This window comes from Triticum urartu, unplaced genomic scaffold (genome assembly GCF_003073215.2).
Source record: "Triticum urartu cultivar G1812 unplaced genomic scaffold, Tu2.1 TuUngrouped_contig_197, whole genome shotgun sequence".
Lineage (NCBI taxonomy): Eukaryota > Viridiplantae > Streptophyta > Magnoliopsida > Poales > Poaceae > Triticum > Triticum urartu.
This window is the reverse complement of record NW_024112432.1, coordinates 10,392-34,383: the sequence shown is the minus strand read 5'-3', so window position 1 is coordinate 34,383 and position 23,992 is coordinate 10,392. Positions and strand designations below refer to the sequence as shown.

The following is a 23,992-nucleotide window of genomic DNA, read 5'->3' as shown; positions in this document are numbered from 1 at the left end:
TAACGTATCGGAACCTACAACTAGTGCAGCAAACCTAAAGCGTGCACCACATGCACACGTTCTATAGGCCGCCATCATCATCAAACCGTTAACCCATCTTCAGGAAAGAGATCCACATCATCCTTGCCAGTCCGGTCCTCTGTCGACGCCACCATGACACCCAACGGCACCACCTCCCTGCGCGCAAACTGTTGAGCACATCGCGGTTGCTAACGGTACACCGAAGCACCATGCCGCAAAGTACCACCAGCCGACACAGCTTGAAGTCCCTGGAAGATCTGTCATGCGTAGCACCTGCCGAACAGGCATGACAAAGCGTAGCAGCTGTCGGCTAGGCATGACTTGACATCTCCACCGAACCTCCGTGCAAGATGAAGCCGCTCCACCTCCTGCCTCTATCATCCAACGTTGCTCCACAAACGATGCTTCTAAGAGAGAAACGACGTCGCAGTGATGCCGCAGTGACGCCATCGTCCGATCTGGAAGACCAGCTCTTAGGGTTTTCCCCGGAGCAGTACGAGTGGGTCGATAGTAGTTACAGGATGATGCCTTCATCAATGTACGACGCCGAATGCCGCCTTCGGCTCGGTTTTCACCGGCAACTATGTCTCCCCAACTCGTCACCGGGACTAGATGACGGATCTCGAGATCCGGCCACCCAGCCTCAGGCCGGCCACCTCCGACGGAGGAGATGACCACCACCACCGCAATCCGAAGCCAAACCCGAGGTTGAGCGTCTACAGCGTGGCCGCTGCCACCACCTGCCGCCCGGAGATCCGATCTGCCAGCCGCCACCACGGCACGCGAGACACGTGAACGAGGCAGAGCTTCACCACTGCCTCAGCCACTGCCACCGGAAGGGGAACAGTAACCTCCGGCCCGCGCCACCTACCGGCCAGATCCGGCCGCCGCCTCGAGGCACGCCCCTCCTACCATGCATCCCTTCACGCCGCAACGCCCCCATGCAGCAGCTGCTCCGGCGCGCCCCAGCGCCGCGGTGCCCCGCGCCCGTGCTGCGCCTTGACCCGACGAGAGCGGCCCGCTCCGCCCTGTCACGCGAGAGGAAGATCTAGCCCCGCCGCCGCCGCCGCCGGTCGGGCTTCGCCCGGCCGCAATCTCTGGCAGCGGCGAGGAAGGAGGAGGTGACTGGCGGCGTTTTGATCGGGAGGCCCTCCTCGTCCACCTCGCGGGTGGCGGCGCGAGAGAGGGTCGAGCCTTAGAGTACAAAGCTAATAGTATCATCTATCAACCTCAAAGTAGCATGTCAATTTATACTTTGATGCACCCAAAATTTGTGTACAGTCGTGATACCTAGACTACCAACAACAGATATTTATTCTTTACAGATTCAAGAGGAATGGAGGGGAAAAACTGAAGAACAAGGACCCACCAAATCCTTTAGCAAATAGGATAGGAAATGAAGCTAGCTCCAAGGTCTCGCCCTCTCGGTCTCAAATGTAGCCTGCAGCACAACCATAAAAAGACCATTAGCACACCTGGACAATTTGTCAAGCACCTAGCGTGCAAAACATTACGATGAACTGGGAGGGAGGTGGCGCATTGGTGAGCTTCCCAGGAGGCTTTGCAGCAGCGAAGGCCATCAGGGATGGGAGTGCCCATCCAAGCAACAACTGCTGCGCGCACACACAGCAACAGCAGCATGCCGGCCTCCCTTCCCCATGGCCGCGGAGTAGGCAGTGGCGACCGGCAGTGCGAGAAGTCAGAGACGGGGCGAGAGAAGGAAAACCAGGCGTCTCGCCGATTGATTGGGACGGAGCAATGAATCGGACAGCTACATGGCGCGGAGCCTTCCTTCCACGAACCATGAGCGGGCTATGCAAGTGGAACCGCGGAGTCTTTACCTACCGCACGGGTCAACACACGCATCGCATGTTCGTCCACACTTGCAAATTATACAAATATACAGGTATGGATCGGAGAAGAGACGCCTCGTTTCCCTTCCTTCCTTCCTTCCACTTGCATTTTGTTGAGCGCTCCTCTCATATTTCCCCGCTGCAAGTCCTCCTCTGCAGCTGCAGGTTAGTGCTCTCCGTTGACTCTACTACTTATCCTCGCCGATTTCTTGTGCGTGTATGGCAGTCGTGCTGTAATTGCTTTGTGCAAAGCTCGACTGTAGATCTGCGTTGTACAAAGCTCGATTGGATTGCCGTCGGAGAACCAAGAAAGAGCCGACAAGTTAGATTGCTTAGAAATCTGAGCTAACGTTTATTATATCTGTGTAAACATGCTCCTGCTTCTTCTGCTTTTACATCCAGGTGAACCAATAACATGGCTGATGGGCCAAGCCGTGTGCCACTCCATTCACTGGAAATTATGACAGATAATTTCTCTCAGGACCGGGTAATTGGCAGCGGTTCGTACGGAAAAGTTTACCTGGTATGATTAACCATTCTCAATTTCATAAGTATATGATTAGAAATGGCACCATTTTCTTATATTCGTTTTCTATCATTCTTGTTGAGGAGCAACTTGCATATATATATATATGATTTTCCAAAAATCTACGCCTATTCAAGTATGAGTATACTTGAGTAATATTTTCTGCTTTATGGATGCCACATATATCCCTGCAATCAGACAACTAAACAGTATATGTCCAATAGGGTAAGCGGGAAGATGGTCAAAAACTTGCTGTAAAGATTCTTCACGACATGTCAGGACATGACGATGTGCAATTTGATAAGGAATTTTACAATCTTGCAAATCTGCAACACCAGAACATCGTGCAGTTAGTTGGTTATTGCCATGAAACAAGACGTGAATATTTGCCGTACAACAACAGTAAGGTTCTTGCTGATGTGACAAAGAGGGCGCTTTGCTTTGAGTTTATGGAAAATGGAAGCCTTAGCGACTCTCTTTTTGGTAAATCTGTGATGATGCTTGATTTGTATACGTACGTAGCATGGTAACTTCTCATTTTTTGTCTACATGTTTCAAGAATTCTAATATTGTCTCTATTTATATAGACGAATTTAATGGACATGGTTGGCGCACGCGCTACGCTATAATCAAGGGTATTTGCAATGGTTTGAAGTACCTTCACGAGGAACTGAAGCCTCCTATTTTTCATTTTGATCTAAAACCAGCCAACATATTGCTGGATAAGAACATGATCCCGAAAATTGCTGATTTCGGACTGTCCAGATTCTTCAAGGAAGAAAAATCTCATAGCACTAATAGTCCTATAGGAACACTGTAAGCTTTTTCTTCATGTGAACTGTTTTATTTTCTAAGCAGAGAATTCCTATTTGTGTTAGGCACAGGGAATGCCAGTAACATATATACCCGTTGTGTCGTGCTTGCAGTGGGTACTTACCACCGGAGTTTATACATCATCGAATAATCTCAAATAAACTGGATATATTCAGCCTGGGAGTTGTAGTTATAAAGATAATTGCAGGTCCTACAGGCCACTGCAGAAGTGCTGAAATGACCTCTGAGCAATTCACTGAGATTGTAAGAATTACGTCTACCAATTAAGATAAGCCGTATATTGTCACTGCTAGCGCTCTGTTTTCTTTAATCTAATAAACTAACGTTCGATGTGTTCTGAATTGCCAGGTGCATGGGAATTGGAGGAATAGGCTACAATCAGCAGCGTCCGAGTATTTGTTGGAGTCGTATTCTGAACAAGTAAATATATGCATGGAAATTGCTTTAAGCTGTTTGGAGACCGATCGGCAGAAAAGGCCAACTATAGGGGATATTGTTAATATGCTAACTGAGACAGAGACACAAGAAAACTATCATGGGGCATTAGTTGACCAGGTACGATCAGAAATACCACAATCTTTTTTTCTTTTATGATTGTAGTCGTTTTTATTGTTTTCCCATCCTACAAAAACAAGTGTCAAGCTTGAACATATATATATTACTGATGCTTCTGACCTGAAAATGTTATGCCAATGGCTATTAATTTTTCGTAACTTTGATCATGGCATAGACGGGTGGTATGATGCACCCCGTCTTTGCTTGCGTCGAAACCATTTTATTGCAGTTAACCTCGTGGCTTTCTTCTTGCATGCAGATCAGCACTTGCGTGGTCAAGGACTCTGAGATGATAGATGTCCATCCCCTCCAGATCCACTTCTGTTTTGGGCCGAATAAGATTATGTCCTGCCCATTTCATGTAACTAATAACATGGATGATCAGCATGTGTCCGTGAGGTGTGTCGCAAAACTCCCGGAGGCAGGCCGTTATCTGAGAGATGTATCCGGTGTTGTGCCACCAAGGTCCACACACACCTTCTTTGTATCGATGAAACAAGTAGAGCAGCCGCCGACCAACATGAGCGTGCTTGACATGGTCATAGAGACTATCCTAGGGGAAGTACTGTCGTCGGATGGTTCGTTTGAGACGTATTTTAAGGATGCTAGAAAAGAAAACAGCCGTGGATTTCGTGAGGTTACCCTAAATGCCATCTGTGCAACAACGTGTGAGAAGACATCTGAGGTTAGTTGTTGGTCTTGATGGATTTGAATGTGATCAAGTAGATGCTAGCTAGGATATTCTCTGATACTTTCTTTCCGTATATTTCACCTTTTCTGTCTTCGGCCTGATACGGCACATGTTTTGATCTACCATGCTTACTTCAGGTCATACTCCGTGAGGGTGATTACGCTGCACTAAGCTCAATGGATGTGCACCCTACAGAGCCTTGGTGAGTTCAAGCTTCTAGCGGTATTTATTGTTTGTTGTGTGTACAAAGTGTCATACACTTAATCACTTCAGAAACCAGGCCTTAGCCTTGCATTATAGATAAAGCAACCAACCAAAGATCCATACAAGAAATACGAAGGTAAAGGAAGTCGAGATATTTTACGGTACATCATATTACCGAATTTAAGGAGTATTATTAAGTTGATCCAACAGCCAATATGATTCAACCTTGGAGTTTAGTAATTTCCTACTAGACTCCCCATGACCTTGCATCCTCCTGCTGCATAAACGGTCGTCGATTGGTCTTCGCCTGACCACACTGCGCTACCGTATGCCATAAGCGCTGCTGTGTGGCTCGGCGACCGCTAAGCACCACACAGCACCATTGTGTTTGTCGAGTTCCAAGGTATACACATATAGCTAGCCTCCGACTCTATACGTCCTGCTTCCGACTCTATATGTCCTGCACGAATTCAACTGAAATCATATCCTATAGCAGTTGCATCTGCTCACGACCGATGCATGCAAAAGAAGGAGATTATTGACGTGGCCAGTATTCTTGAACGGGCGGACCTCTGAAGCCTGGTGTGGATGAACAGATGAGCTGGTGGAGTTGTGGCTCGATGCCGTCTTCGTTGACCGGCCGTAAGACTTGCTCGACGCGGCCATGGCTGCCTTCCCGCAGTTTTTTTTCTTACATTCCCTTACGGATGGACACTTACACATACAAGTTCCATAAGAAAAACTTAAATTCAGCCTAAGGAATTGAATCGGCTAAAATACCGGTGATGCCTTAATATACTACACTAATTCTGGTGTAGTATAGCATCATCTGGACCGATCATTCACAAAAATAAACAGCCCAGGATGATTTCATGTACCGTAAAAGGTCTCAGGAAGTCTGTGGGACACAACCAAACAAGCCCCCAAAAATTAGAAACAGGTACATGGAGGTGACTGGCGCTAGCTCGCCGGAACCAGATGACTCGCCACCACTTGAAGCTGGACAACCATCGTGTGAAGGGTGTCACACAGGAAGCCGTCACTACTGCATATATAAAAGCAAGACATGCAATTTTTTTAAGGATCTCAACCCTTAATTAAATCTCAATATTCATAGGGATACAGATTAAATCAAGCAAAACATAGAAGCCACACATGATGCCCAAAAGGAAGGGAAGAATCCGCCTTCAGAAGGGAATGAGCTTCCCAAAAGGAAGGGAAGAAGCCGCCTTCAGAAGGGAATGAGCTTCCCCATCGGGTTCCCGCTTCTCATGAATGACCTTGAGTGCTCGAAAAACTCCACGGCGGTGATTAATATCTTGAAGAATGGTAGCATAGCGACCTGAATCTGCCGTTTCAATGGCAGTCACAACCTCAACGCAGTCGGAGGCAATACATATGGACTCGACATGTAAATCAGCAGCAAGTATCAGAGCCTAGTTAATAGCATGTGCTTCTAGCGTCGCCGTATCGACAAGGCCGTCGAAAATGATAGCGGCGGCGCCAAGATATTGGCCTTGCTTTCACGTCGCATGTTCAGGCTTGCGGCGGTTCATTTTCTCGAAAAAGGTGCAGCCTTTACTAACTCACAATGAAGCATCATGGGGATACAAAACACAATGAGCATACATCCGGCCTCCTCATATGTAGGATGCACACCCCCAATATCAACGCACACACATAAAAATCACGACAGCAAATAGCAAAGCCGTAAAAGACCAACGCTATGTCTAGGCGGATGAAAGGAATGAAAAGCAACATTGATCCACGTCAAGCAGTTGTAGCCACCAAAAATGATGTAAGCGTATATGGCCCAGACATAATATACACAAGCCGTAAACTATGCACACACCAAGCAAATAGCCCATCACGGAGCCATTGATCGCAGGGAGAGAGAATACGCCATCACCGGAATCCCACCCTATAGAAAATCTGGCAATTCCATGCTTCCATCACCAGTGTCTCTCAATGATAAATCTGGACATCCCAGACAATACACCACGAGTTGTCACTGTCCTGTTAAGGCTGTGATTCTCACCGGAAAATTGCCACACACCAGCTTCATATTGCGACGTCACCACCCATGCTATGGCTCAATGCCTCAGCCACCCAAAACAGAGCACCGGTGAGACATGGAAGCGTCCCCCACAACACGAACCTACTAACATCCACTAGCCCACCTCACTGATGCAGGTCCAAGACAATGCTCCCAAGAGAGAAAAAAGACACCATTGACGTCATCGTCTGATCCAAGATTACCGTAACCTAGGGTTTCCCTCGAAGCAGTAGGTAGGTAGATGAGAATGGCATCAACGACACCTTCGACAACGTAATGATGCCCAAAGACGTCGCCATCGTCGGCCCAAAAATAATCCAAGCACGGCTTTCACCGTCCTTCGCGCCGCAGCCAAACAAACCGTCCCATGGCACGCCATCTAGGATAGAACCACACCACCATCACGTGCATTCGCCGAGCCACAAGACGCCACTCGTCGAACCCTGCCGTCAGCCGCATCGGAGACGCGCCACTGAGCCCCAATGCAGTGTGATTTCCCAGCCCTTGGGCCGAGTGGCACCACAAAGCGAGCAACACCGGGACACGAGGAAGAGCAACAAAAGATTTGCCTTCGGATCTGTGATAGAAGGTGTATCCAATAGTTTCCTTTGGATATCCTATGAAGACACATTTCTCCGATTTGGGTTCGAGCTTATCAGGTTGAAGCTTTTTCATATAAGCATCGCAACCCCAAACTTTCAAAAACGACAACTTTGGTTTCTTGCCAAACCATAGTTCATAAGGCGTCGTCGCAACGGATTTTGATGGTGCCCTATTTAACGTGAATGCGGCCGTCTCTAGAGCATAACCCCAAAACGATAGCGGTAAATCAGTAAGAGACATCATAGATCGCACCATATCAAGTAAAGTACGATTACGAAGTTCGGACACACCATTACGTTGTGGTGTTCCGGGTGGCGTGAGTTGCGAAACTATCCCGCATTGTTTCAAATGTACACCAAACTCGTAACTCAAATATTCTCCTCCACGATCAGATCGTAGGAATTTTATTTTCTTGTTACGATGATTTTCAACTTCACTCTGAAATTCTTTGAACTTTTCAAATGTTTCAGACTTATGTTTCATTAAGTAGATATACCCATATCTGCTTAAGTCATCTGTGAAGGTGAGAAAATAACGATATCCGCCACGAGCCTCAACATTCATCGGACCACATACATCTGTATGTATGATTTCCAACAAATCTGTTGCTCTCTCCATAGTACCAGAGAACGGTGTTTTTGTCATCTTACCCATAAGGCACGGTTCACAAGTACCAAGTGATTCATAATCAAGTGGTTCCAAAAGCCCATCAGTATGGAGTTTCTTCATGCGCTTTACACCGATATGACCCAGACGGCAGTGCCACAAATAAGCTGCACTATCATTATCAACTCTGCATCTTTTGGCTTCAACATTATGAATATGTGTGTCACTACTATCGAGATTTAATAAGAATAGACCACTCTTTAAGGGTGCATGACCATAAAAGATATTACTCATATAAATAGAACAACCATTATTCTCTGATTTAAATGAATAACCGTCTCGCATCAAACAAGATCCAGATATAATGTTCATGCTTAACACTGGCACCAAATAACAATTATTTAGGTCTAATACTAATCCCGAAGGTAGATGTAGAGGTAGCGTGCCGACCGCGATCACATCGACTTTGGAACCATTTCCCACGCGCATCGTCACCTCGTCCTTAGCCAATCTTCGCTTAATCCGTAGTCCCTGTTTCGAGTTGCAAATGTTAGCAACAGAACCAGTATCAAATACCCAGGTGCTACTGCGAGCATTAGTAAGGTACACATCAATAACATGTATATCACATATACCTTTGTTCACCTTGCCATCCTTCTTATCCGCCAAATACTTCGGGCAGTTCCGCTTCCAGTGACCAGTCTGCTTGCAGTAGAAGCACTTAGTTTCAGGCTTAGGTCCAGGTTTGGGTTTCTTCTCTTGAGTAGCAACTTGCTTGCTGTTCTTTTTGAAGTTCCCTTTCTTCTTCCCTTTGCCCTTTTTCTTGAAACTAGTGGTCTTATTGACCATCAACACTTGATGCTCCTTCTTGATTTCTACCTCCGCAGCTTTCAGCATTGCGAAGAGCTCGGGAATAGTCTTATTCATCCCTTGCATATTATAGTTCATCACGAAGCTCTTGTAGCTTGGTGGCAGTGATTGGAGAATTCTGTCAAATGATTATTATACCCAGATATTCTGAGTATATGCTCACTGACAGAACTGTTCTCCTCCATCTTGCAGCTATAGAATTTATTGGTGACTTCATATCTCTCAATCCGGGCATTTGCTTGAAATATTAACTTCAACTCCTGGAACATCTCATCTGCTCCATGACGTTCAAAACGTCGTTGAAGTCCCGATTCTAAGCCGTAAAGCATGGCACACTGAACTATCGAGTAGTCATCAGCTTTGCTCTGCCAGACGTTCATAACATCTGGTGTTGCTCCAGCAGCAGGCCTGGCACCTAGCGGTGTTTCCATGACGTAATTCTTTTGTGCAGTAATGAGGATAATCCTCAAGTTACGGACCCAGTCCGTGTAATTGCTACCATCATCTTTCAACTTTGCTTTCTCAAGGAACGCATTAAAATTCAACGGAACAACAGCACGGGCCATCTATCTACAATCAAGCATAAACAAGCAAGATACTATCAGGTACTAAGTTCATGATAAATTTAGGTTCAATTAATCATATTACTAAAGAACTCCCACTTAGGTAGACATCCCTCTAATCCTCTAAGTGATTACGTGATCCAAATCAACTAAACCATGTCCGATCATCACGTGAGATGGAGTAGTTTCATTGGTGAACATCGCTATGTTGATCATATCTACTATATGATTCACGCTCGACCTTTCGGTCTCCGTGTTCCGAGGCCATGTCTGTATATGCTTGGCTCGTCAAGTATAACCTGAGTATTCTGCGTGTGCAACTGTTTTGCACCCGTTGTATTTGAACGTAGAGCCTATCACACCCGATCATCACGTGGTGTCTCAGCACGAAGAACTTTCGCAACGGTGCATACTCAGGGAGAACACTTCTTGATAATTAGTGAGAGATCATCTTAAAATGCTACCGTCGATCGAAGCAAGATAAGATGCATAAAAGATAAACATCACATGCAATCAATATAAGTGATATGATATGGCCATCATCATCTTGTGCTTGTGATCTCCATCATCGAAGCACCATCGTGATCACCATCGTCACCGGCGAGACACCTTGATCACCATCGTAGCATCGTTGTCGTCTCGCCAATCTTATGCTTCTACGACTATCGCTACCGCTTAGTGATAAAGTAAAGTATTACAGCGCAATTGCATTGCATACAATAAAGCGACAACCATATGGCTCCTGCCAGTTGCCGATAACTTGGTTACAAAACATGATCATCTCATACAATAAAATTTAGCATCATGTCTTGACCATATCACATCACAACATGCCCTACAAAAACAAGTTAGACGTCCTCTACTTTGTTGTTGCAAGTTTTACGTGGCTGCTACGGGCTTAAGCAAGAACCAATCTTAACTACGCATCAAAACCACAACGATAGTTTGTCAAGTTGGTGCTGTTTTAACCTTCGCAAGGACTGGGCGTAGCCACACTCAGTTCAACTAAAGTTGGAGAAACTGTCACCCGCTAACAACCTTTGTGCAAAGCACGTCGGGAGAACCGGTCTCGCGTAAGCGTACGCGTAATGTCGGTCCGGGCCGCTTCGTCCAACAATAACGCCGAACCAAAGTATGACATGCTGGTAAGCAGTATGACTTATATCGCCCACAACTCACTTGTGTTCTACTCGTGCATATAACATCAACACATAAAACCTAGGCTCGGATGCCACTGTTGGGGAACGTAGTAATTTCAAAAAAATTCCTACGCACACGCAAGATCATGGTGATGCATAGCAACGAGAGGGGAGAGTGTGATCTACGTACCCTTGTAGACCGACAGCGGAAGCGTTAGCACAACACGGTTGATGTAGTCGTACGTCTTCACGGCCCGACCGATCAAGCACCGAAACTACGGCACCTCTGAGTTTTAGCACACGTTCAGCTCAATGACGATCCTCGGACTCCGATCCAGCAAAGTGTCGGGGAAGAGTTCCGTCAGCACGACGGCGTGGTGACGATCTTGATGTACTATCGTCGCAGGGCTTCGCCTAAGCACCGCTACAATATTATCGAGGATTATGGTGGAAGGGGGCACCGCACACGGCTAAGAATATGATCACGTGGATCAACTTGTCTCTAGGGGTGCCCCCTGCCCCCGCATATAAAGGAGCAAGGGGAGGAGGCCGGCCGGCCCTATAGGACCGCCAAGGAGGAGTCCTCCTCCTAGTAGGAGTAGGACTCCTACTAGGAGGGGGAAGGAAGGGGGGAAGGAGAAGGAAAGGGGGGCGCCGCCCCCCCCCCTCTCCTAGTCCAATTCGGACCAGGGGGGAGGAGGCGCGCGGCCCACCCTTGCTGCCCCTCTCTCTCTCCACTAAGGCCCATATGGCCCATTACTTCTCCCGATAGGGTTCTGGTAACCCTCCGGCTCTCCGGTTTTCTCCGAAATCACTCGGAACAATTCCGGTGTCCGAATATAGCCGTCCAATATATCAATCTCTGGTTTTCTCCGAAATCACTCGGAACAATTCCGGTTTTCTCCTCGTTATGTCCGTGATCACATCCGGAACTCCGAACTAACTTCGGTACATCAAAACTCATAAAATCATAATATAACTGTCATCGAAACCTTAAGCGTGCGGACCCTACGGGTTCAAGAACAATGTAGACATGACCGAGACACGTCTCCGGTCAATAACCAATAGTGGAACCTGGATGCTCATATTGACTCCTACGTATTCTACAAAGATCTTTATCGGTCAAACCGCATAACAACATACGTTGTTCCCTTTGTCATCGGTATGTTACTTGCCCAAGATTCGATCGTCGGTATCTCAATACCTAGTTCAATCTCGTTACCGGCAAGTCTCTTTACTCGTTTCGTAATACATCATCTCACAACTAACTCATTAGTTGCAATGCTTGCAAGGCTTATGTGATGTGCATTACCGAGAGGGCCCAGAGATACCTCTCCGACAATCGGAGTGACAAATCCTAATCTCGAAATACGCCAACCCAACATGTACCTTTGGAGACACCTGTAGAGCTCCTTTATAATCACCCAGTTACGTTGTGACGTTTGGTAGCACACAAAGTGTTCCTCCGGCAAACGGGAGTTGCATAATCTCATAGTCATAGGAACATGTATAAGTCATGAAGAAAGCAATAGCAACATACTAAACGATCGGGTGCTAAGCTAATGGAATGGGTCATGTCAATCACATCATTCTCCTAATAATGTGATCCCGTTAATCAAATGACAACACATGTCTATGGTTAGGAAACATAACCATCTTTGATTAATGAGCTAGTCAAGTAGAGGCATACTAGTGACGTTTGGTTTGTCTATGTATTCATACAAGTATTATGTTTCCAGATAATACAATTCTAGCATGAATAATAAACATTTATCATGATATAAGGAAATAAAAATAATAACAGTATTATTGCCTCTAGGGCATATTACCTTCAATATGATGATACCTAGATGATCGGATCACTAATGTGCACATGTAACGTTGCCAACAATACTTAAATGGCTAGTCTCGATAGGCAAGTGACGCAAAATGGGCTAAGGGGTTAACAATGTAAAGGCAAGAATGTACAATGATGGGATACCACGATACCAAGATGATATAGAGGTTATCGTTCTTGCTTACGGTTAGGTTGTCAAATTGGTGAAGTGGTCGATGTCGAGTCCTTGTCGAAGGTGAGCGGCGGTGTTGTCGATGTCGAACCGTTCCTAGGTAGCCGAAACAACCTAGGAAACGGGAAAAACTGCAAACTCAAAATCTCAAAGGAAAATTTTAAATGGTGGTAGCGGAAAGCGTAGGTGGTTCCGGAGTTAGCAATGCGGAAGTGGTGGTGGTGGTTGATGACGAAGCGACCATCCCTAAGTAGCCAAAACACCTTAGGAGACTCAAGTAACCCCTCAAGCAACCACAAATGCTATATGGAACTAAAAGGGTTAGGTTGCGGAAAGCTATGGTGGTTTTGTGGATGATATAGTGGATGGCCGAGGCAAAGATGCCGAAATGCCAAAATTTTGATGAAGTCAAATGGTGTTGGAACCTATCCAGATGGATGGGGGATGTCAATAGCTACTCAACGAGCTAAAGAACGTCAAAATCGGACTCCGGGGGTGAAAGTTATGGACGAAATAATGGAGAAAAGAGGTACAAGGGTCATTTTAACCCAATATGCATGCAGGCATCGTGGGAGGGGTCCGGGCACCCGGGGTAAAGGGGTCCGGGCACCCGGGGGCCACTGGGATGACAAAGCCGGGCACCCAGGGGTGAAGTCCGGGCACCCGGGGGCCGCTGGGATGACGAAGCCGGGCACCCAGGGGTGAAGTCCGGCCACCCGGGGTAGCGCCACTTGAGGGTGCGGGCACCCGAGGGTAGGAGTGCGGGCACCCGGGGGGTCGGGGTGCGGGCACCCGGTGGTGAAAGCCCGGGCACCCGGGGTGGTCAGGGGCCGCACCCTTTGGGGGCCGGGGGTCCGAGCACCTGGGGCATAGGAGGCCATGCAGCCGGGGTGGTCCAAGGTCTCCGGTGCTTCGCGTCTTGGATGGTGTAGATGTTCTCTTGTGCTTGAACTCCTCCTCGTCATCGATGAAGCTTCGGTAATACCTATGCATGCACACGAGAGGAATGTCAAGTAGTATACCATCCTTGAAGGGGTCAAGTGAAAACGTGTAAAGGAGATGATTAACCTTTATGTATGTGAGGTAGATGTCGCACGTGTCACTTGCCGAATGGACTCTTGATATGGTTATGTCCGTAGGATGCTCCGCATCTCCTAGGGTTTGCCCTAGCCCAGCCGCATAGACCTTGTAGGGGCTGGTGCACCTGGCCATGCAAACCAGGGTTCCCTCCTACAGCCCATGTTGGCCCCCAAGGCAAGTGGACCTCCGGAACCCTTCGGTACCTCTAGTACACTCCTGGCATACCTCCGAACTTTTCCGACTACAAATATAGCTTCCCATTTATTAATATTTGCCCCTGGAAGATTCAGGAGCTCCTTGTGATGTCCCGGATCCCATTCGGGACTCCGAACTACTTTTGTACTTCACCGTATGAATATCCCAATACTACCCTAGCATTACCGAACGTTAAGTGTGTGACCCTACGGGTTCGTAAATCATGCACACATGAGCGAGACACCTCTCCGATCAATAATCACTAGTGGGACCTAGATGCCCATATTGATTTTCGCATATTCAATGAAGATCTTCATCGCTTGAATCACGATGTTGAGGATTCAATTAATCCCGTATGCAATTCCTTTTGTCCGGCGATATGTAGGATCAGACTGCCCAGAGCTGGAGCGGTCATTCCAACAAGTTACTTGATATCTCCTTTTTATTAATCCGGTATTCAAACAAGAAAGGGTATCCCACACCTATTTCCCTGGAGGTGATCCTGGGTATCGAACCCACGAGTGGAAGATTCCCTTGAAGCCATGGTCTCTAGCAAGCTTTTGTCAAAGTGTCAAATCCAACTTTTGACCAGATCAACAAGCAAATTGTGATTCAAACACTCATATTAAAAAGAAGGTACAGTGATGAGGTCTTAATGCTCACAACCATGTATTGGTGTTGGGATAAAAAATGATATTAGTTTGTGCTTAGGAAGTCATCCATCAAGAGGTGCTTGCTTCGTTTGGGATGGGGATGTGTCCAAATTACACCTTGACCGACATGAGTCCTGCATCAAGAATCAGTTGTCCTACCGAAGGCCCTATCTATCTCGCGGGGTTGCCCCGATAATTAAGATAATAATATCTGACAAAAGCTTTGGGCGTTCAATGACTACACCTCATGAATCCCCAAGGATATCATCCATGTTACCCAACTAAACCTTACTGTCACTGGTGTTTGATATAAAACTTCATGGTCCCCTTGCTCCTGACCTCACCGGTGCTCATTCTCCATGATTCTGGGTAACTACAGGGATGAAGATCGCGGACAAGACAAGAGATACTTCATGATGCAATTTTATTTTACACATACAAGACGTTGTGTCAAAGACTTCCATCGACCCCTTCACCCAATTCCTGGGCCTGCAAGTCTCATGCCTCACCACATACCTTACCGGACTACTCACACATGGAGATCAGATCGCGAGAAAAGATCACTGAAGAACACATCTTGAGATTGATTGATTGCAATATGTCTTACAATAGATGCCTTGTGTGATGCACGATTACAAGTATGAACTAGATGAGAGAGGGCTATGATTTCTGAGATGGCTATGGAGGTGAAGATGGCGGCGGCTAGGGTTTGTGGATGAAGATGGTGATGAATGGGTTGTGGTTGTGATCCACGCTCCTCCTTTGCTTGTTCTCTTGACATTTTGACGGGGTTCCCTTAATAAAATTTGTTCAGGTGCACGACTTGCCTTGGTTTCCACGCCAAACGACCGCTCATACGAGCGCGTGCGGTCGCATGGAATGTCGTCTTTCTCCCTGGTGGCCTTCTGACGCCTCCTGGTGATTTGTTTCTTCTCCATTTCCCTTCCTTTCCTTTCTCCCACGTGATATCTTCCATTTTCAGCCCATTTCCTGTGAAAAAAACAGTAAAGAGAGGATTTGTGGAATCCTTTGCATTCATTAGTCATTAATGCCAACATCGGAGCAAATATCTCTCTTTTAATGAAATATGCCGGTTTAAACGAGCTTGAAATGAGTGTAAAAATATCATTCATCATTACTCAGCTTGGGTTTTTCAGTCAATCAATAGATTGTGTAGTTTCTTAGTCTTCTGGTCCACGTCTTCATGACTTATAGAAAGGGTTTCTTTCTTTTACAAGATCATGGAAGCTTCGGAAACCGTCCTAGATCTTCTAGAAACAAGAAACGGCCATACCTAGTTCAATTTTGTTACCGTCAAGTCTCTTTACTCATTTCGTAATACAATATCCCTGTTATCAAACTCATGAGTCAAATCCGTGAAAGCCATTCATGATGTTGTATTACCGAGAGGGCCTAGAGATATCTCAACGTCACACAGAGGGACGAATCCTAGTCTCGATTCATGCAACCGAACAAACACTTTCCGATATATCTGTGGAGAAACTTTATGATCACCCAGTTACGAAGTGACGCTTGATATCCACAAAGTATTCTTCCAGCAATCGGGAGTGGTATGATCTCATGGTCTAAGGAACAGACACTTGACATAAAGCAAGTTGTAGCAAATAAACTAAGTGACACGATCTGATGCGAAGCTTACAGTTGGGTCTATCCATCACAGAATTCTTCTAATGATGTGATGCCATTATCAAATGACAGCTCATGTCTATGATTAGGAAATCTTAACCATCTTTGATCAACGGCCTAGTCTAGTAGAGGCTCACTAGGGACAGGGTGTCTGTTTATCTACCCACATATGTATCTGAGTTTCTGGTCAATACAATTATAGAATGTATTGATAATAAACATTAATCATGAATGGGGAAATATGATAATAACATTTTTATTATTGCCTCTAGGGCATCTTTCCAACAGCAAGGGCTTAGAACACCATTTATGTTAATGGTCGTACTACCACTGGATCCAAGTTGCATCACCCAGATGATTCAGCAGTCATCAAAGGCCCTCCGCTTTAGGACCTGACGAAGGAATAAGAGCTCCAGGTGGTTATATGCTTTCTAGAAGACAAGTTTAAGGAAGATCCCCCCCCCTTCGTTTCGTTGACTTGACTTTGGGGACAAGCTCGTGAAGCACGAGCACCCTATCGAAGATATCCTGACCTCAGAGAAAGGTCGACTGGCTGGGTGTGGATCACCCTACCAGTGATCGGAGCCAGGTGCATTGTGCACACCTTCGTAAATACGCGCTGAAGGGTGTTGATCACAGTAACAGGCCTAAAATGCATAATGTCGGTGGCCCCAACAACATTGGGAATAAGGGAGATGACCCCAAAATTATTTCAAGACATATCAAGCATCCCAACAAAGAAGTCCTGGCCATCATGGCCAAGGGTTGAGCCTGTTCTCCTGTATGCCAAGGCTGCCCAAATTTCCACTTAAAAAGAGGAAGGGCGAGGGCCTCATTCTCGAGGGCGTAAGTGATAACCCACAAGTATAGGGGACTGCGACAGTCTTCGAGGGTAGTATTTCACCCAAATTTATTGATTCGACACAAAGGGAGCCAAATAATATTTTGACTATTTGCAATTGAGTTGTCAATTCAACCACACCTGGAGAACTAAATATGTGCGGCAAAGTGTCTATTAGCGCGGTAGTATGATAGTTTGATAGCAGTAATAAAAATAGCAATAGTAATAGTAACAGTAGAAGTTTTGTAGTGATTGTAACGGCAGCCACAACAAAAGTAACTTAGCGAAGATCAATATGAGAAAAGCGCATGCATTGAATGAGCGATGGATATTTATGTTGGATGTTGGATGATATTCATCATATAACAGTCACACAATAGCTCCAATTCATCAATGTAATGTAAGCATGTGTTCCGTATATAGTCATACGTGCTTATAATAAGAACTTGCATGACATCTTTTGTCCTACCCTCCCACGGCAGTGGGTCCATAAGGAAATCTAATGGATATTAAGGCGTCTTTTTAATAGCGAACCGGAATAAAGGATTAAGACATAGTGAACACATGAACTCCTCATACTATGGTCCTCACCGAAAATAATCCAATTATTGTCACCTTAGGGTATGTAGATCATAACACGTATCCACCCTTCTGAGCCCCGAACGGGCTCCAGATTAGCCCTCCCAATGAAGAACAGGAGGTGGCGGTGGCTCCGTATCGTAAAACGTAACGATTCCTTATCTCTGATTTTTTTTCTCCGCGAGACGGTACTTATGGAGTTGGAGTTAGGGCTAACGGAGGAATGTGGACCCACAAGCTCACACGGCGCGCCCCCTGAGCTCGTGGCTCCTGGGTGCCCCCCCTCCAGTAGTTTTCTTCGCCAATATTTTTTACATATTCTGTAAATATTCTTCGTAAATTTTCAGCTCAATATGAGAACTTTTATTTCTACACAAAAATAAGACCATAGCAATTTTGATGAAAATAGCGCCAGTCCGGGTTAGATTCATTCAAATCACATAAATTAGAGTCGAAAACGGAAGCAAAAGTTTCTGAAAAAGTACATACGTTTGGGACGTATCACTAAGACCCTCAACTCCATGGGCAAGAAATTAGGGGCAAGGGCACCCCCTACTAGGAGCCGCCTCAAAAAACACCTTATTGAAGGCATATGTGTGCTCCTGGATGGCCCACGGTTTTGGAATGAGGGACTCATGCTACTATAGGTCCATCAACGCCAATGACAAAAAGTTATCATCACTCACCATTTGGCGACCCGTCAGTGATGACTACCTCATCACTAGCGGACTACCTCACCTGTGAGTGATGACTAGTCATCACTGACCGGTCGGCCATTTGGTCAATGGTGATTGTTGATGGGGCAACACGAAACAAGCTAGTACTGACCGACGGTACACTCTGGGCGGTTGGTGTACTTGTGGTGACCTTGGTAACTAGGGCTGCACTGCTAGCACACTATTCTAGTAGTGCAGCCCCGATTACACTGCCTCATCCAGAGATAGATTACATCACCAACATTGCATTTCATAGCATCACATACAAAACAGTATGAACATTGCATATCATCCCATACACACATACATTTGCATTTCATAGCCTTACATACAAATAGTATCATTATTGCATGTATATCATCAATATTTCATTTCAACATTTTTAACTTGTGTACATGTACATCATTGCCATCGTAAAGTAGATACAACGTACCCATCTCATCTCTTCATGTCTAGACCATAGATCATTTTCAGATATCTAGTTGACCATGACTATCTGGCTTGCTACAAATATGTTTGAATAAGTATATTAACTTGGATGTACATAAATGAAATGGAGATAGCTAGTTTGCAATCGCCATGACTTTATATCATAGGCCCCAATCTAGTGCAATTTTGAGTCGATAGCTGGTGCAATGGTACCAGCTAAAGGCGCTGCCATTGGGTATTTTTGTGCAGTGCAACAAAATTTGAGCAACGTCACCAGCGTCATATTTCTGCCGGACTACACAAACACTCTCTTGAAAGAAAAGTGCTTTGTATAGTACATCTGCATTACACAAAACACTCTTTTGAAACATTTTTGAGAATGAGTGTATCATCCACACATTGTAGATGGGAGAGCCCTCCAAGTACCACCCTGGCCTCCACTACCGAAATATGGCTTGCTGCCTTGGAGCTTTGCTGCCAGAGCATCGGCCACAGTATTAAATAAGAGGGGGAATAGCGGATCATCCAACGGATCGACCCCCCCCCCCCCTCACATTTCTAAAGAGTACTCCTATCTCACTGTTAATGTTACCTCCGTTTACTAGTTACATCATACAACTAGTCCATCTGGTACCTCATCGATAAATTCCAATCTAACGTAGTCAAGCGAAAATTAATGTCTCCCCTCGAGAGCATTTGATCTCACGTAGCACTTTCATGCAAAACCACATTCCCATGGAGGATACTCTTACCACGGATAAACACTGTCTGGTTAGGGTGGATCATCTTGTGGGCCACCCGCACCAATCTGGAGGCAAAACTCTTTACCAGTAACTTAAAGCTGACATTGATCAATGTAATCGGTCTGTATTGCCGAATGCCATCCGCTCCATTCAACTTCGGCAAAAAGGTTAACACCCCTTATTTAAGTCTCTTAATATCAATTAGGCCCCGTGTGAAATCATCCAGCAAGCTAAACTTCTGAGGGCCTACCAGCGCCCAGAATTTCCTATAAAAAAATCACCGGAAGTCCATTTTGACAGGGAGCCATGTCCGTCTTAATCTCGTCTAGAGACTTGTATTTTCTTGTTGGGAAAATGGAGCCACCAAACTCCTATTATCCATCTCTGATACCCTTCCCTTAATCTTCCACGTTGTTGCCGAGATATGTGCCCATCCAGGTTCTGCAGTCCCGAGAGGCTCGCGGTAGAATTCATAAATCTGGTTCCAGAGCTCCCGGTCATGGGAAATGATTCTGTTCCCACTCCTAAGGTACCAAATCAAACATCTTCTCCTTCTCCCGTTAGCGAGCGCATGAAAGAATGCGGTGCTGGCATCACCCTCCAGAATCCATTGTTATGTTCCCCTCTGCTACCCGTACAACTCCTTGCAGTAAGCTGGGAAGGTTAGATCGTCTTCGATCTCATATCTCCATGCCCATCCATTCATCGAGACACCAACAACACCGGCTTTAAGGTCCATGTTGGGACTTCGGCCACTAAAGCCTTTTTCTCTAGATGCTACCTACATTCACTCCCCAACCACTGAGGTGATGTCGTAGGCGTCGAATGCTATGTTGCCAACCATTGATCTTGTGCCATAACGGCCCATAACAGTGGGGTGGCCTCTCCATTGCCTGCCACCAAATGTCAGTGACCCTCTCCACAAAACCAGGCTGGAGGAGCCATTGTTTCTAAAAGAAGAAACGCCTAGGGGTCTGCCTTTCTTCCTCCCCGGAGGCTAACTACAATGGACAACTAGAACAATGATCGGTCATGAGAACTGTAAATAAAAAAAATAAGTGCATAACGTGTCATCCAGCTATTGCGCGTGGAACAATGTTCACCTTTGTATTTTTCTTATTGGATGCGGATTTGGTGAACATGGTTCCACGCGCACCCCTTATGAATAGTAAATTCAAAAATACTAGAAAAATTAAAAAAATCTGAATATTTTTTCTAACATACTTAGTCAACCGATATACCCGTGTTTGAAGTTTCACAAAGCAATTACATCGTTATTATTCTGGGCAAAAATGAAAAAAAGAAGCTATATTAAGAAACACTATTTAATGTACAGTAAGGTCCCAATTGTAGTTTCTTCACTAAGAATACTACTGGTGTCAATATTTTTCTGAAAATTCACACGTGAGTAGAATGGTCGACCGAATATTTTTCAGTTTTCCTAGTATATTTTTGAATTTACTATTCACGTGGGTGCGCGTGGAACCATGTTCACCTTTGTATTTTTCCTTATTCCCCTACCATGTTTCCTCATGTGACGCAGGATTTTGGCAGCCTATTACAAATGGCTTGTCATTTGGAACTACAAGACCCAGGTATATACGTAGGATGGAGCCGTATTCTTCTTGGGATGCATTGATGGGCTGGGCCCTCACATCATATATTACGCATTGAAAAGTAAGATGTTCAAGAGTTTCAATTGTATCGATATTTTGTGCGATGCAGACAAGAATTAGGGAGCATGGATTCTACCCTGGTTTGAGTCATGCCATCAGAGCGCTTAGCTCCGACTACGGTGGGTTCATCGCTTCCGTTAGGTTCATCGCACAGTCGACGGAGCAATTGTTCGTGGTGGGTGATGGGCATGGGTACATCCACGTGTATGAATGCATGTCAATGAAGAGAGTCAAGGAATTCAAAGCTCACGGTCGTGCGGTCACCTCATTCACCGTTCACCCGACTGAACCATTTCTGTTATCAGCATCTGATGACCAGCTGATTAAGCTTTGGAACTGGAAGGAGAGCTGGGTTTGCATTCGGATATTCACTGGGCACTCGGACCGGGTAAACCAAGTCATGTTTAATCCGCATGATGTCAACACGTTTGCCAGTGTTTCCAAAGATGGCACAATGAAGGTTAATTATTAGTCCTTTTTCTTTCGTGCTCGTGCCTATAATGTTTTCTTTTTCTTTGAAGGGAGGCCTATAATGTTGTTTGTCCGTATAATATAATTTATTTATTTCTCATTCACAGGTCTGGAGAATTTTATTTCCCATTCATGTCATCAGCCTCAAGTGCGAAGAGGGACAAGCATGTGTTGATTACTATCCCACGGGTGGTGATCAGCGGCACTACATTGTTACAGGATCAGAACATGGGACGGCACGCGTATAAATACTAGATCATTTTCTTAATTCAACAAAAAAATATGATATCGGATGTATCGCGTGGTTGCATGCCGCACATCTCAAATTAACGTCTCTCCTTCATTTTCTAATATCAGATCTGGGATTTGCAAACACAGACATGTATCCGTGAAATCAAGGGGCTCAACCGATACAGTGAACAAAATGCTGGTGTGATGGATTACCTCCCAGATCGTCCAGTGTTGGCTACCGCGTCAGGTGCCACAGGTGTTTCTCTCCACGACCTCACTACCTACAGGTATTACAGCACCCGCTACAATATATTGTGACTTCGTGCCTCCTCAGGCATAGTTTTTTTGTCGGGTCCCTGTACTAAAGACACACAAGTGATGGCCATAGTACTAAAGAAACACGAGTGATGACCATAGTAAGAGCAAGTCTAATACGATACAATCAACACGTTGTGAGGATTAAAATGTTGTATTCTTGCTGAGTTAGATGAGAGAGAAGAGGAGCGAGAAGCGAAGCGGGTTGTACATTAAAAACCAGCTGCAACACCGGCTCCAAGAATTATTGCCAAAATGTATGGTGGGCCATGTACTAGTAAAGTAGTACTATTAAGTAACTAGCTACTATACTTGGCTATTAAGTTGACTATATATGACATGGCAACTTTATGTAGCCGGTTGCTGGCTATACTATTAACCATACTCTAAATAAATGTGCTTGTCGAATCTCTTCTGATCACATGTGCATGAGGAAAGTTTCAATTTGGATCCGAATCAACCTGGCAGAAAGCAGGGAATGCAAAAGTAACACTCTAACTACCAGCTTGCTTTTCAGTTGAAATCCTTATATAAAACCAGAGGATCCGAGCATGGCTCCACCATTCCCCTCTCTTCTTTTGTTTTTTGTTTTGTTTTATGATGTAGAGTATACATGGCTAAATTATGTATGCATGTTGGAATTAATAGTAGGATTCATAATTTTGTAGGTGCCAAAGAACGCTTCATTTTGGTCTTGGCAGTGTTTTATGTTTTGCATACATCAAGGGCACAAGAAGGTAACGATGTTTTTTAAACGCCCTGTATTTTACTACTCCCTTCATTTTTGTATACAAGGCCACAAACTCGGATTACAGGTACCAATGTAAAATTTAATGCATGCTTTATAAGTCAACTTTTTTTCTTATTTACTGGGATCATTAATATTTCGCATGCATGCAAATAAACTGAATGGTGGAAGTAGATGACTGTCATTATGACTGCATGCATGCAAGTATTAAACAGGTTGTTAGTATGAGAAACTACCATTAATTTAGCCTCGATTACTGTTGGTGGCCTTATATAAATGCAAAATGTATATTTCATAGTGGCCTTGTATATAAAAATAGAGGGAGTACCACACATCTTCTTTTCAACCTTTTAGTGGGAACAAAGTGGGATAATCCTACGTGAGAATAGCATCGCCACAGGAGTAGATAACATCCTAACAAACTAAAGCCGTCTTGTCCATGGGGATGATCCTAGTACTCCTAGCCAAATGTGTGAACATCCAAGCTCAATAAGCCCCTTGAGGGAAAGAAGTGCTAAGGGCATTTTCGGACCCTCAAACTGTCCGCAACCGTCCGGACTACGCCGTTAGGACGTGTTTAGCCATTCAAAGTGGGTCCGCATGGGTCCGCCGACCTTTTCGGACGCACTTTTTTCCGGAAAGACGAAACAAACTACGGGGCTTTACACGAGTCTAGACAGCAACCACGTAGGACTCTGACACCACTGGCCCACACAAAGAGCCTCCTAGATCCCACATCCCCATCCTCCCATCTTTCTCTGCATCCACTTTCTCGCTTGCTTCCTCTGCTGTTCCACCAGCCCGCCACACCCTTCCCTGAACTGGACGACTCCGTATCCTCCAACACTACACCCAGGCTTCATGCCGCTTTTCCACACCTCCCCTCCATCCGCCGCACAGGTACCATCCGACCCTACGGTACTACGTACTAAGCCTGACAAGTGTTCATTGAAACGCATGTGCTAATTTGTTTTATCCCTTCTTCTTTAAAACAATGTGTTTAGATATGAAGTACATATATGAGCACTATGTTGAGTCGTTGGATGGCTTGTCCGACAAAAGACTCCACAGATGAGACACCGATGATGCAGGCGGTCAGACGCGAAGCGTGCCGAAGAGCATGTTGTCAAATTCTATG

The 23,992-nt window shown here is 45.4% G+C and overlaps 1 protein-coding gene across 1 annotated transcript; it reads left to right on the top strand.

Moving 5' to 3' along the window:
• The first annotated feature begins 633 nt into the window (after window positions 1-633).
• On the top strand, window positions 634-23,082 carry LOC125526816. Its single transcript, XM_048691436.1, has 14 exons — window positions 634-812; window positions 1,347-1,434; window positions 2,625-2,883; window positions 2,988-3,216; window positions 3,327-3,477; window positions 3,583-3,789; window positions 4,049-4,474; window positions 4,618-4,682; window positions 20,957-21,008; window positions 21,139-21,549; window positions 21,668-21,802; window positions 21,918-22,078; window positions 22,775-22,843; window positions 23,070-23,082. The coding sequence occupies exons 1-14, from the start codon at window positions 634-636 to the stop codon at window positions 23,080-23,082; spliced, it is 2,445 nt and encodes an 814-aa protein (XP_048547393.1).
• Window positions 23,083-23,992: the final 910 nt, after the last annotated feature.